Genomic DNA, 14,876 nt, shown 5'->3' with positions numbered 1-14,876 from the left:
AATTGATTTGTATATTTTTTGCCTCTGGGTCCTTGTGGTATTTTTTTTTTAATTCAAACAGAAAGTCACAAAAATTATAATCATCCTCATCAGTTCACTCAGTCCCATGTAATTAATTTTTTTTTCATCTTGACCTTTTGTTAGCACTTTTATGAATTCATCAGTTTTCCATTAGGGTTCTGAAAATGCTTATTCATTCAGTTCAGCAGTATAGTCAGTTACCAGAAACCTGTACTTGTCAGAGTCTTTTCCGTGAATTCCTTGAAGATGAAACCCTTCTATAGGAACATTTTTGCAAAAGCATCAGGGTACACCCAGAACTGTCTGTAAATGACAAAAGACTTAAAAATGACCACGGTTCAAGATCTGATGAAAGTTGATAATAATGCAATTGACAAGGAAATTTAGTTATTTCTGAGATATACATTTTAAGGTAATAACTAGAATTATGACTTATAACATTATACCAGAACGTATAAGAGTTTTAGAAATTTCATGTAATGTCTGAAACATTTATATTAACATATTTCCAATACAAATAACCCAAAGAGAGTTTAGCATTAGTTGTTTTTTTGTTTTTTTATACTGCAGGTTCTTATTAGTCATCAATTTTATACACATCAGTGTATACATGTCAATCCCAATCGCCCAATTCAGCACACCACCATCCCCACCCCACCGTGGTTTTCCCCCCATGGTGTCCATACGTTTGTTCTCTACATCTGTGTCTCAACTTCTGCCCTGCAAACCGGTTCATCTGTACCATTTTTCTAGGTTCCACATACATGCGTTAATACACGATATTTGTTTTTCTCTTTCTGACTTACTTCACTCTGTATGACAGTCTTTAGATCCATCCACATCTCAACAAATGACTCAATTTCGTTCCTTCTTATGGCTGAGTAATATTCCATTGTATATATGTACCACAACTTCTTTATCCATTCGTCTGTCGATGGGCATTTAAGTTGCCTCCATGACCTGGCTGTTGTAAATAGTGCCGCAATGAACATTGGGGTGCATGTGTCTTTTTGAATTATGGTTTTCTCAGGGTATATGCCCAGTAGTGGGATTGCTGGATCATATGGTAATTCTATTTTTAGTTTTTTAAGGAACCCCCACAGGTTCCTTAAAAACCTGTGTATCACTTATGAATATAGATGCAAAAATCCTCAACAAAATATTAGCAAGCCAAATCCAGCAATACATTAAAAGGATCATATGTCATGATCAAGTGGAATTTATCCCAGGGATGCAAGGATTTTTCAATATCAATGTGATGCACCACATTAACAAACTGAAGAATAAAAACCATATGATCAGTTCAGGAGATGCAGAAAAAGCTTTTGACAAAATTCAACATCCACTAATGATTTTAAAAACTCTCCAGAAAGTGGGCATAGAGGGAACATACCTCAACATAATAAAGGCCATATATGACACACCCACAGCTAACATCATTTACTAAAAGGTGAAAAACTGAAAGCATTCCCTCTAAGATCAGGAACGAGACAAGGATGCCCACTCTTGCCACTTTTATTCAGCATAGTTTGGGAAGTCCTAGCCACAGCAATCAGAGAAGAGAAAGAAACAGAAAAAATCCAAATTGGAAAGGAAGAAGTGAAACTGTCACTATTTGCAGATGGCATGATACTATACATAGGAAATCCTAAAGATGCCACCAGAAGACTACTAGAGCTCATCAATGAATTTGGTAAAGTTGCAGGATACAAGATTCTGTTGCATTTTTATACACTAAGAGTGAACTACCAGAAAGAGAAATTAAGGAAACAGTCCCATTTACCACCTCATCAAAAAGAATAAAATACCTAGGAATAAACCTACCTAAGGAGGTAAAAGACCTGTTCTTAGAAAACTATAAGACGCTGAAGAAAGAAACTGAATATGACACAAACATATGGAAAGATATACTGTGTTCTTGGATTGGAAGAATCAATATTGTTAAAGTGACCATACTGCCCAAGGCAATCTACAGAGTCAATGCAATCCCTAACAATGTAATCACTAACAAAATACCAAAGGCCATTTTTCTAGAACAAATAATTTTAAAATTTGTATGGAAACACAAAGGACCCTAAATAGCCAAAATCATGTTGAGAACGAAGAACAGAGCTGGAGGAATCATGCTCCCTGACTTCAGACTATGTTACAAAGCTACAGTCATCAAAATAGTGTGGTGCTGACACAAAAACAGACACATAGATCACTGGAACAGGATAGAGAGTCCAGAAATAAACCCACACACTTACGGTCAATAAATCTATTACAAGGAGGCAAGAATATACAATGGAGAAAAGACAGTCTCTTCAGTAGCCAGTCCTGGGAAAACTAGACAGCTACATGTGAAAGAATGAAATTAGAACATTCTCTAACACTGTATGCAAAAATAAACTCAAAATGGATTAAAAATCTAAGTGTAAGATCAGATACCATAAAACACCTAGAGGAAAATGTAGGCCAAACACTCTTTAATATAAATCATAGGAATATTTCTTGGATCCATCTCCTAAAACAAAGGAAATAAAAGCAAAAATTAACAAATGGGACCTAATTAAACTATGAGCTTTTGCACAGCAAAGGAAATTATCAACAGATCAAAAAGACAGCCCACTGAATGGCAGAAAATATTTGGAAATGTATGACCAACAAGGGGTTAATATCCAACATATATATAAACAGCTTATATAACCCAACATCAAAAAAACAAACAGCCGAATTAAAAAATGGACAGAAGAACTGAATAGACATTTCTCTAAAGAGGTTGCTGATGGCCAACAGGCACTTGAGAAGATGCTCAACATCGCTAATCATCAGGGAAATGCCAATCAAAACCACAGTAAGATGTCACCTCACACCTGTCAGGTGCTATATCAAAAAGATGATATCATCACAAAGAACACAAATAACGAATGTTGGCAAGGATGTGGAAAAAAGGGAACCCTCATACACTGTTAGTGGGAATGTAAATTGGTGCAGCCACTGTGGAAAACAGTATGAAGTTTTCTCAAAAAACTAAAAATGGAATTACCATATGACCCAGCAATTCCACTTCTGGATATATATCTGAAAAAAACAAAAACACTAATTCTAAAAGATGCATGCATCCCAGTGTTCATAGCAGCATTACAACAGCCAAGATATGGAAGCAACCTAAGTCCATCAACAGATGAATGGATAAAGAAGATGTAGTATATATATACAATGAAATACAACTCAGCCATAAAAAATAATGAAATTTTGCCATTTGCAGCAACATGGATGGACTTGAAGGGCATTAGGCTAAATGAAATAAGTGAGACAGAGAAAGACAAATACTGTATGATATCTCTTATATGTGGACTCTAAAAAATACAACAAACTAGTGAATATAACAAAAAAGAAGCAGACTCACAGATACAGAGAACAAACTAGTATTTACTAGTGGGGAGGGAGGAAGCGGCAATATAGGGGTAGGGCAGTAAGAGGTACAAACTATTAGGTATAAAATAAGCTACAAGGATATATTGTACAATGTGGGGAATATAACCAATATTTTTTAATAACTGTAAATGGAGTATAACCTTTAAAAATTGTGAATCACTATATTGTATACCTATAATTTATATAATAGTGTACATCAACTATACTTAAAATTTTTTTTAATTAAAAGCATCTTGTAAATTTAATTTTATTGCTTTTGTGGACTTATTGGATTTTAAGTTGTATATTTGTTTTAGTTTTGAGTTTTTTCTAAGAACTCTAACAAAAATATAACTTGTTTTGTATTTTTACATATTTAATTGTAATTAAAATATTCTTCAGGCAGATAAGAATAGTTTACTTTTAAAAGGGTATGTATATAAGTTGAGTTTGAGAAAGTCTGATCTATACCTATATTTTTCATTTAGATCTGTATTTTCATGGAGGTGATTTTTCAATCAGGATTTTTTTCTCCTTCATTCCTTATCAAAAATATGAATAGGTTAGGGCTTCCCTGGTGGCGCAGTGGTTGAGAGTCTGCCTGCCGATGCAGGGGACACGGGTTCGTGCCCTGGTCTGGGAAGATCCCACGTGCCGCGGAGCGGCTGGGCCCGTGAGCCATGGCCGCTAAGCCTGCGCGTCCGGAGCCTGTGCTCCGCAACGGGAGAGGCCACAACAGTGAGAGGCCCGCGTACCGCTAAAAAAAAAAAAAGATTATCCTCTCTTTTCTAAGAACATTCATCTCTTATTATTTCTCATATCTGGAGACCTATATACCCTGCCCATTTCCTCTTTCTGATGACATCATGTAGGCCAAGTGGCTAGGATGATGCCCAATGTGTAGTAGGAACTAAGTAAGTTGTAACCCTTGTTTTATTTCAGTATAAACTTAGATACTTACGGGAATCAAATGGAAAAGCAAAAGTAAATGAGGTAATTAACATTTATAAAATGTTGGAGTTTCCCAAGTGGAAAGATCCATAGAAGTCAGGAGTTCTAGCCTTTGTATGGGGCATCTCCCTATGAAACCTCTCCCATAGGAGTCTTTCCAGACATGTCCACACTTAGTGGCAGAAAATTCATCTCGTATGACCATTCCAGGGCCACACATTTCTGATTGCCTGGCATTTTTCACCATGTTGATTAGAGACGTGATTCCCAGAAAAGTTTATCAGTTGGCCCTGAGAGAATATAGTCTTCCTGTGTCAGCTCTTCAAATATTTGAGGAGAGAAACCATTACAACTTAAGCCGAGTGCACTGAAACATTTCTCAGACTGGAGGGTTTAAAGTCTCAGGTCATAATAGAGGTATTATCCAGAAATGGACATGCTGTTCAAAATATGGTCTGACCACATTAGAATAAAAAGGTTCACATGTTCTGTGTACATTTTTCTTAACACAACTTGAGATTGCACTTACATCCTGGGCATTCTAATTCTTTTTGTATCAGGAAATAAAGAAGGTGATTTTTTTTTAAATAGCTTCCTTTATTAAATGTTTGATTTAAATGTCTTTATCTTAATTGATTGTTGCATACAATGAACTATTGCTCTGAGCATTTTATGTCCCCTGTTGCTTAATCATGGAATTCACTGCGGCTCTTGGCAAGAATGAGAATATCGGTCTTCTTGATTCTGTTGCTGTCTGATTCCATTGCTGTGTCATCTTGAGCATCGCCAGCCCTCAGGTATAGCAGTCCTCTCCTTTGTCACCAGGTCATCCCGCTCTTCCTACATGGATGAGGACTGTGACTCTCTGGCCCTCTGTGATCCCATGCAGAGGATAAACTGTGACATTGACAGCCTGCCTGAGAGCTGCTTCGACAGCGGCTTGTCTACCCTGAGAGATTCCAATGAGTATGACTCGGAGGTGGAGTACAAGCACCAGAGGGGATTCCAGAGGTCACACGGCACACAGGAGAGCTCTGGGGGTGATGCTTCAGACACAGACGTAAGCCCCAAAGTCATTGCTCTCCTAGGCCTGATCTTCCATAGAAATACGTATCTCACCCTGTTTGACCTTTATCTGTCATGGGCATTGTTTTAAAGGTTATACACGTGAAACACAGTTGGGAGAATGTTTCTCCCTATCAAGTTAGGGAAAACTCTCACAGATTTCCTTTCGCAGCCACTCTGTTTCATAATAGCATTGACTGTTGATTCAGCAGCATATGTTTCTTCTTTTTATTTCATGATGTATATGTGTAATGAAAGACTTTGGTTTTTAACGGCTGACTTTAAAAAAAACAGGTTCCTGATATAAGGGATGAAGAGACGTATGGCTCAGAAGGTGTGGCTTCCATCCTGGACTGGAAGCCGCAGGAGTCTGCTAGTGAAGGAAGTGTCATCAGCTCCTTGAGAAAGCCCATCTCAGCACTTGCACCACAGGTAGGCGGTTTCAGAGACACTTTCATTCACGAACACTGTTCATCTTCATGCCATGTAACTTACTAGGAGAAAGCTGGCGCTACCTTTGTCACTCACTGTGGCTTCCTTCCCCTAGACAGACATGGTGGATGATAACCATAAATCTTCCAGCTCAGAGAAGGCTTACAAGATTGTGCTGGCTGGGGACGCTGCAGTAGGAAAGTCAAGTTTGCTCATGAGACTTTGCAAGAATGAATTTCGAGGAAACACAAGTGCCACTCTGGGTACGGTTCCTTTTTCAGTGGATCATGGGAAAATGACCTTCTTTAGGCTGATTCTATTTTCGTTAGGGATTATATATACAGACACACAGATCTCTCTCTTTCTCTCTCTCTGTGTAATATGTATATAGGTAGAGGTGTGTGTGTGTGTGCGCACACACTTGCACGCACACGTGTCCTTCTCTATAGACTAGCCCTCTGTTTTGGCTAAGGCCTAAATTTGGGAGAGGAAGACTAGCAAAGGACTGAGGTATCTGCTTACCCAGTGAGATCAACCAAACAAAAGTTTAGAGCCAGAGATGACAGATTCATTTATTCAGCAAGCATATCCTGCATCCTGCTGTGAGCCACATACTGTTGTAGGCACTACAGATACACAATAAACAAAGTTGACTAAATCCCAGCCCACAATGAGGGAAATGGATGAAAAACACATTTTAAAAAATGAGGTTTGGGAGAGGTGCACTTTTACACAGGGTGCCCAGGGAAAGCCTTTTTGATCAGGTGTCGTTTGATGTTGATAAAGTGAGCTTACCGATAGCCAGTTTGTCATTAAGGTCAAAATCATAGCCGGGTGTATGTTCCCTCCCCTCCTTCACAACGGAAAACATGAGTAATACCTCTCAGAACAAGGAAAAAATAGTGTCCTCATTTCCCAAATTTGCATAGTAATCAGTAAAAGGAATTGAAAGAAGATATGCAAATTATCATTTACTTTTCTTCCTTATCTAAAGAGTTCTTATTTTGATAACCAGAAACCTTAGAACAGATTACCTTCTTCACAATGGATGTCTTTCTAAATTTATGGTTCTCTGTTACACCTTTCAAGACGACAAAGCTGAAGGTTCACTTCAATTTGACTCATGAAAAGCCTACAATATTTGGTTCGGTTCCTAGAGAGCCTGGCATATATATACATCGTATACATGTACTTATATATATATCCATCACACACGTATATACCTGTATATATACATATACACAGGCACATTTATGTGCATGCACACACACAGATATAACTGAGTCCATCTAATTATGTGGACACATAAAACAGAGATTTTCCTTTTGTCCACAGATTAAATCCTTCCCCAAGTCAGCCAACCTGCAATAAGCATCTGCACGCACTTGTGTGGTCTGACTTATAATTAGTACGTAAAGGTCACTGTCCTTGAAGGCCAGGTTCATTCCTCTCTGTCTTGCTGAACTTTGGCTTATTGGCTTTTGTCTCATCCTAAAGAGGGCTTGAAAGTAAAAACCAATGGAATTATTTACATCGTGTTCTCCGTGTTCTCTTATATTCCTTTTCAGGAGTTGATTTTCAAATGAAAACTCTCATTGTAGACGGAGAGCGAACAGTACTGCAGCTCTGGGATACCGCTGGCCAGGAGAGGCAAGTGCTTTCCATAATACTTTGGATTCTGCTGAGTTGCACAGACAAGCTTTGTAGGATACTTGGTGGGTTTTGTACTCATATAATTCTGATAGAGCACGTTAGAATTTCAAGAATGCTTGTTTTTTTCCACATCCTTTCCTCCTTTGCTGATCCATCAGTCGTGTGAAGAGGATCTTTAAGCTTCCTTTGGATTGGTGAGCCACTGATAAAAAGAGAATGCCCTATCCTAAGGAGAAATTTTCAGTGAGGCGGCATTCCTGAACGTGGCAACAGTGTGAGGAGCTGCATAGCTGGGGCACCACATAAGATGGAGAGGAGGACCTGTCAGATCCCCGGTTCAAGGGCAGGGACACAGACCATTGATAAATAGCAGACTCGCATCTGGCCACAGACAGTACCCTGTCTTTCTTTCACTGCTGATGGCCAGAGCATCAAGCATATGTTTTAATCATATCTAACTCTTAGGGAACAGACTGTATCCGATTGTGCACCAAACAAGCATGGGGGTACCTGCCGACCTCTGTAACCAGGCACCATTCAGGGTGTTCAGATTCAACGGTGAACAGGTGGACACAGACACCTGCCCACATGGTATTTTCTAGTAGCATTTGAAAAATATGTGTGGTTAACATAGCTATTTAAGATCCTGTAAAATACTGCACTCGGTTTAGGACAGATAGGGTGAGGTGTTGCCCTTCCCCTGGTAAGCCCCCAACACCCTGTGTGTGCCCTGTGGTGTTCCACATGGTTAGTTCTTCTACCACCCACCCACAATATTCCCTACCCACCAGCCAAAAAATAATTTTTCTCTGACGTGCCTCTCCTTCCATCCTTCACACACACCCTTCTATGTCCCACAGCTGGGTTCTGGTAGCGTGTTGCTGAGGCTGAAATTTTTAGAAATTATGATCTCAACCTTGTCCTGGCTATGCTCTGGGGTATGTAGACTTCTTGGGATTATTTGGTGGAGAAAGTAATTGGCTTTTCTAAATCACTAGCCCAGATTCTTATCCTGTTACCTTTCACCAGGTCATTCTAGGCCTCGGGGATGACTGTTTCACAGTAATAGGTTGCCATTAGATTCTTCTCAATTGGGGCTTGTTTTAAAAGGTGAGGGGAAAAAGTGAGCATAAAGGAGATGAAGTATGAGGCAGCACCAAACTGACTGGCTGATTAGAACCATGACGTGCTATTCTCTTTTCCAGATTCAGAAGTATTGCCAAGTCTTATTTCAGAAGAGCAGATGGTGTTTTGCTGCTGTATGACGTTACGTGTGAGAAAAGCTTTCTTAATGTACGAGAATGGGTAGATATGATTGAGGTAAGAATTCAAAACAGAGAACCAAAAAATTACATAGGAGAGCTACAGGCTGTCTCGGGAAATGCTGTTTCTCTTCTTTGTCAAAACGAACTCAATTACAATCCACTGATCCAGGCTCTCAGGAAGAACTGGATGTGAGAAGTGGGGTTCCCAATGGCACTTGGCAGTACCGGTCTCCTCCTCAGTAGCTGGGCAAGTTCCCACAGAGCTAAGGACACTACTAAAGTGAGCTTCTGGGGCAGGGAAGCGGGGGAAACTCCTGGGTTTTCTTTTTTCTTTTTTTTTTTTTGCGGTAAGCGGGCCTCTCACTGCTGTGGCCTCTCCTGCTGTGGAGCACAGGCTCCGGACGCGCAGGCTCAGCGGCCATGGCTCACGGGCCCAGCCGCTCCGCGACACGTGGGATCTTCCCAGACCGGACCGTGTCCCCTGCATTGGCAGGCGGATTCTCAACCACTGCGCCACCAGGGAAGCCCTGTCTTCATTTTTAAAGGATGGTTTTTCTGACTCTATAATTATTTGCTGACTTTGTTATACAGCAGAAACTAACACAACATTGTAAAGCAATTATACTCCAATAAAGATGTTAAAAAAAAAGAATCCATACCTAAACACATCATGGTTGAATTGCTAAAAGTCAAAACAAAGAGAAAATGTTGAAAGCAAGAGAAAAATCACTCATTGTGTACAGAGGAACCACAATACAATAATGACATCAGAAACGAGTCCAAAAGGCAGTGAAGTGGCATCATTTCATTGGTTTTGAGGCTCATTTCTTGATGCTGTATCAGGTGTGGTACCAAAGTGGATGAGCACCTGGATGTTTTTAGGCACCACAAAGAGTCATTTCTCAGTGAGGGCTGCTGCTTCGCTTGTTTAGGAGCTATAAACCTGTTTTTCTAGTCAGGTTGTCTTCTATTCTCATAGCCTGCTCAGGGGGATGTGTCCTTACTGACCCCTTCGTTTTACAGATAGGGAAATGGAGGCAGAAACAGGAAGAGACTGCCTGATTTCATGCAGCCGGCGAGTGGCCAGGTGGTGGGAGGGACAGAGTCTCAAACTTAACTCTGCCTCTCACATCTTACATTCCGCCAGCCAGCTCCTCTGTGAATGCCGGGACAGACAGTGCAACAGTATGCATATGCTGATTTGGGGAGCATTATCCTGAGAATCTGTTAATTTGAATGCCTGCTCCTTGACTCTTCACAGGAAAAATGTTGACATTTAGGGCCTTCTGATTTTGCTTTTGTTGTAAGCCAGATAGCAGCGAGTGTGGAACTCTGAGACTCCATTTTTGTCCCATTATAGCTGAGGGAATATTTGTGTGTTTTGTACCTGTGATAATGAAGTTGACTTGTAATCACCACTGTTTGGAGTGAAAATTATAGAAAATTATGTGGGCACTACAGCCAAATGTAATTCTGGGGTCGCGCCTCTTGAGTTTGGTATTAGTTTGTATAGTGGCAAGGGTGATAGAGTCAGTTTGGACCACCCCTGGCCCTTACAACGTCTTATTTAACCTCTCTGAATTTCAGTGTTCTGATCTGGAAATGGGAAGGTTTGGCTCCTTTTAGAGATATTTTGAGGTTTAAAGATATTGTCTGTACAGCATGTGGCATATAAGGGGCATTCAGAAAGGGTAGCTGTTGTCATCAGCAACCTCATAACTTGTCCAATGTTTCACGTATGCACAATTTCTTTCTTTTCTTCATGGTAGGACGCAGCCCATAACAGCATTCCTATCATGTTGGTAGGAAACAAGGCTGATCTTCGTGATGCTGCTGAAGCGGAAGGACAAAAATGTGTCCCAGGGTACTTTGGAGAAAAACTGGCCATGGTAAGAGTAAGAGTGGGTCCAAATTGGGAGGGACCTTTCACTTCTGTCTACATTTGCTGAAGAGGCTGTTTGACAAACTCCACTCTGTTTGATAAGTCTTCTGTCCCTATACAGGCAGAACTCCCAGTGGCCCCTATCCGTCCCATGAATGTAAATAATTACACCAAGAGTTAAAATCCCTTGTGGAGGTAAAACAATCACATGATCATTTTCCCCCACTGAGTACCAGTGACAAAGAGGATGCAAAATTATCGTGTCTTCCTCCTCACTCTTCCCCAGTTCCTGGAATCCTTCTCTAGTCCTGGAACCTAGGTAGAGGAAGAAGAATGGGTGTCCTGTTTTGAAAAGATGGGTTTGGTTCCAGAGGGTCACTGTGCCAAGGGGCAGCAGATGGTGCAGTGTGTCACCTGGGTAAAGGGGTGAAGAGAATTGGAAGACTCATTCTTTCCTCTAAGATTTGTAGTCAGTTGGAATAGTATAAGATTATTTTTGGCTATGCATTTGTACAAAGGATGGACCTCATTTCTGTCCAGATTATTATTGTGGGCAGTGTTTATTCTCTCATTATTATCATTGTGTCAGAATGCTATGTGGCCCTCTTACGACTTGTCTTACCCAAATAAGGAACCAGATGCTCCTTAGGTCAAATAAGAAGTTCTTATCATAACAGTCCGATCTGACATTGCTATCATTGTTGTCTGTCATCAGCATGAAAGGACTGCTCTATAACATATACATGTGAACTTTAAAGTTTCCATTCCACTATTCTAAGTTGGAATTGTTTCTTTTTTTAAATTTTAGAGCTGTGAGCCAAATATGATAAACATCAAAACTAGGCAGTGAAATACAGAAGAGATCCATTGAACACATATTTAATTGTATCCACCATGTGAAAAAGCACTTCATTGTGAGCTGAGCAAAGGGTAGAGAACAAAGGAAACCGTCCTTGTCCTCACGTAGTTTACTGTCTGGGGGAGACAGATGTCAAACCCACGAAATCCACATATTCCCCTAGAGAGCTCATAATTCCTAGCCACATGCCAATTTTATTCCCTCCCCCACAGTTTCTCAGATCTCCCAAGATTTGCTTATTTATTATGCATCTCATGTCCTCCACCCTCCTGCATCCTCAAAGGCCATCTCTATTTCACCCTATAACATCCTGGCTATGAAATTCAGCAGCAGCACTACCCATTTCTACTAGAAATACATTCATTTGGGGTATTTTTTAGATTTTCTATGGATTTGGGGGCTCATGGGTAAAGGTTTCACGGTAGTCTTTCCCCATTGTTTGGGTCTTCATTCTCTCCCTGCTCCAGAGCACCCATCACATCTTGCCCGTATCCCACACAGGACTGTGTTGCCCACACCCAGCCCCACAGCGCACATAATTCTCCTTTCCTAAAGGAAACTGTCTCCAGTTGTTAGACAAAGACACCCAAAAATAACCTCATCATTTACATCTGCGGCAAGTGCTATGCTGGAAAAATAACATGCCTCAAGAGGTTTTACAGTAGGAAGACCTAATACCAACTTTTCAGAGTTAGAAAACAATCTTAACTTCAAGGGAGGATTACCTAAAAATCTAGAAGGTAGGTAAAAGTCAGCCTGGGGAAAGGGTTACTAGGGATATAGGATAACCTAGGTAGTGGTAACAGCAGGTGAAAAGGTCCTGAGGTGGGAGGGAATTTGGAGTGTTGGGGAAATAGAGGGACGGCCAGGGTAACATGAGCACTGTGAGTGAGGGAGAGTGGTGGCAGGTAAAACTGGGAGGTTGGCTGGGGCCACGTACAAGCTAAGCCTTGTCGGCCAGGTAAGCATTCCAACATTGCTTGAGAGGGATGGGAAGCATCGAAAGGTCTGAAGCAGGAGAGTGATATGATCAGTGATTGTATGTATAACCACTACTGGGAGGTTAAGTAATAGACTAGAAAATGTCCATTGGTTTTAGCAACACAGAGGCTGCTGAATCTTGATAGGAAAAGATGATAGATTGAAGGGGGGGCGGGATGTGTGTTAGCTGCCAGCCAAAAGGAGACATATACTTGATGGACATTTAATTCCTAAGTGGTTACCTTAAGCTATCATTTTTCTCTCTCTCAAATTATTTGATAGAGAACATTTGGTAGTATGTGTGACACTTGGATATAAGAGCCTTAAACCATGAAATTTTGTATTGTGGGATTTTTTTTTTTTTTTTGGATGCAAAATAAAAATCCTCTGACTAGGAACTGTTCCTGGAATAAGTAGACTCAAACCTATTTTTTTTTTAAAGTCTTGAAACTCAATCCAATTTCTTAACTACTTGTTTTAGCATACTCAACAGGGCAATATTTTTATTTTATTTTATTGGTTTTAAAAGCGAACATTCCAGGAAACCTAATCAAAGCCTTCATTTAATGGTATATATATGTTTTTTACAGACCTATGGGGCATTATTTTGTGAAACAAGCGCCAAAGATGGTTCCAATATAGTGGAAGCTGTTCTCCACCTTACTCGGTAAAGTTTTGCCTTATATTTGGAAAACTGGATGTAGGATTGAATTTTCACTTAGCTGTTGTATGTGTCAAATTTCTTGACCATAATGTGAATCTACATGGGAAAACACTGTCTTGTCTTTCAGTAGTGGTTGGAGAAACAAACATAGTTTTTATAAAAAACTGGTATGCTGCTTGTTCACTGTGAACATTGGCAAAATACCTCTACTGCCAAACAAAGCAGGTGCATCTGAGGTGTCACTGACATTTCTGCAAAGTGTCCCCACAAAGCTAATAGTTGACGTGTGTGAATCACTTCTAGGAACCAGATTTTAAACACAAGAGACTATTATGAATATAACTATCTATTATATTATGACATTTTCCAAGGTAAAGGAAAAAGAACTCAACAAAACAAATTGTATATCATGCCAGTTGGAAGCACTTTGTTTACAATATTACCCAGGTAATTATTAAGCTAAGGCAATGGTGTTAATAATAAATAACATTTTGGGATGTGGATTAGAATGAAAATTGCATCACTGAGGAACTTGGTTTTAACTGTATTTTAATCCTTGCAGTATTCTTAGGAAATAACAATGTTTTCTGCTGGATTTACTTCTTCTGCCTAGTTTTCTGCCACAGATGAAAAAATGATTCTTTGCAAATCTAAAGGGATTCAATACGCCCCCAAAAAAGAAAAAATATAAAAATGCACATTAACAAAATCCAGCCAATGATCCTTAATTGCTGACAAAGCAAAAACATAATTTTAGGCATGTAGAGATTTGTGAGATCATTTGTGAGATTCTGATTTTATAAGAATCCTAACTTTAGTACAGTAAGGGGCTCCATGCTACCTTAGCTTCAGGCAGGGAGTGCTGAATTGCTGCCTGGGCTGAGCAGGAAAGGATGCTGCAGGCCAGGCCCTCTGCATGGCTGCTGGCTTCTGCCCAGCACGTTGGAGGACTGTAGTGTCAGGAGGCTCAAAGTCCAACCTTAAATCTACCCCGAACAGCTGTGGAGTCTTGACTAAGTCCCTGTCTTCCTTTAGGCATCTCTAATCTGTACAATGAGGGAAGGGGCTAAAGAAAATGATCCCTAAGGCCCCTTCTAGTTCTGACAGTCTATGATTCCATATATAATAATAGCCTGGACTCTACTGAATAACATAATCACTATTTAACGCGGAATTGTCTTGTGGGGTCATATTACAGTTAAATGACTCCAAATTGCCCCGGTCACACCCAGAGTGCAGAATCGATCCTCTTTATTATATCATAAAGATAGGAGAGCCGACGACGGCCTTTTCCCCTGGTGCTCCTGCTGGCATGTTGGGTCAGCCCAGCAGCCTCCCTGTTTACAGTGTGGCTTCTTTACTTAAAACACCTGTGTGGGGCTTCCCTGGTGGCGCAGTGGTTGAGAGTACGCCTGCCGATGCAGGGGACACGGGTTCGTGCCCCTGTCCGGGAAGATCCCACATGCCGCGGAGCAGCTGGGCCTGTGAGCCATGGCTGCTGAGCCTGCGCCTCTGGAGCCTGTGCTCCGCAATGGGAGAGGCCACAGCAGTGAGAGGCCCGCGTACCACAAAAAAAAAAAAAAACTGTGTGCAGGAGCATTCTGATAACAAGGTCACTTCTTGTGAATCACTTATCAAGGAGCTTTTTAAATTGTTGCTATTGCATTATGGGCTGGTTTGAGGCCTCTAGGTTAGTTATGTTAA

General features: G+C 40.5%; 1 protein-coding gene across 2 annotated transcripts in view; it reads left to right on the top strand.

The window, feature by feature from the left end:
* RASEF (RAS and EF-hand domain containing) overlaps positions 1 to 14,876 on the top strand; it is a 71,901-nt gene that overhangs the window by 49,386 nt on the left and 7,639 nt on the right. The window contains exons 10-16 of one of the 2 annotated variants that reach the window (XM_024753856.1): positions 5,197 to 5,431; positions 5,731 to 5,868; positions 5,984 to 6,131; positions 7,437 to 7,518; positions 8,727 to 8,841; positions 10,556 to 10,675; positions 13,099 to 13,175. In XM_024753856.1, the coding sequence (XP_024609624.1) occupies positions 5,197 to 5,431; positions 5,731 to 5,868; positions 5,984 to 6,131; positions 7,437 to 7,518; positions 8,727 to 8,841; positions 10,556 to 10,675; positions 13,099 to 13,175 (915 nt within the window). Of the gene's footprint in view, positions 1 to 5,196; positions 5,432 to 5,730; positions 5,869 to 5,983; positions 6,132 to 7,436; positions 8,864 to 10,555; positions 10,676 to 13,098; positions 13,176 to 14,876 lie in introns of those variants that run through there. The other variant, XM_024753857.1, reaches the window with a different exon arrangement.

This window comes from Neophocaena asiaeorientalis, unplaced genomic scaffold (genome assembly GCF_003031525.2).
Source record: "Neophocaena asiaeorientalis asiaeorientalis breed wild unplaced genomic scaffold, Neophocaena_asiaeorientalis_V1.1 scaffold220, whole genome shotgun sequence".
In the NCBI taxonomy this organism is placed as follows: domain Eukaryota; kingdom Metazoa; phylum Chordata; class Mammalia; order Artiodactyla; family Phocoenidae; genus Neophocaena; species Neophocaena asiaeorientalis.
The sequence above is the reverse complement of the archived record's forward strand: the minus strand, read 5'-3'. Positions and strand labels throughout refer to the sequence as shown.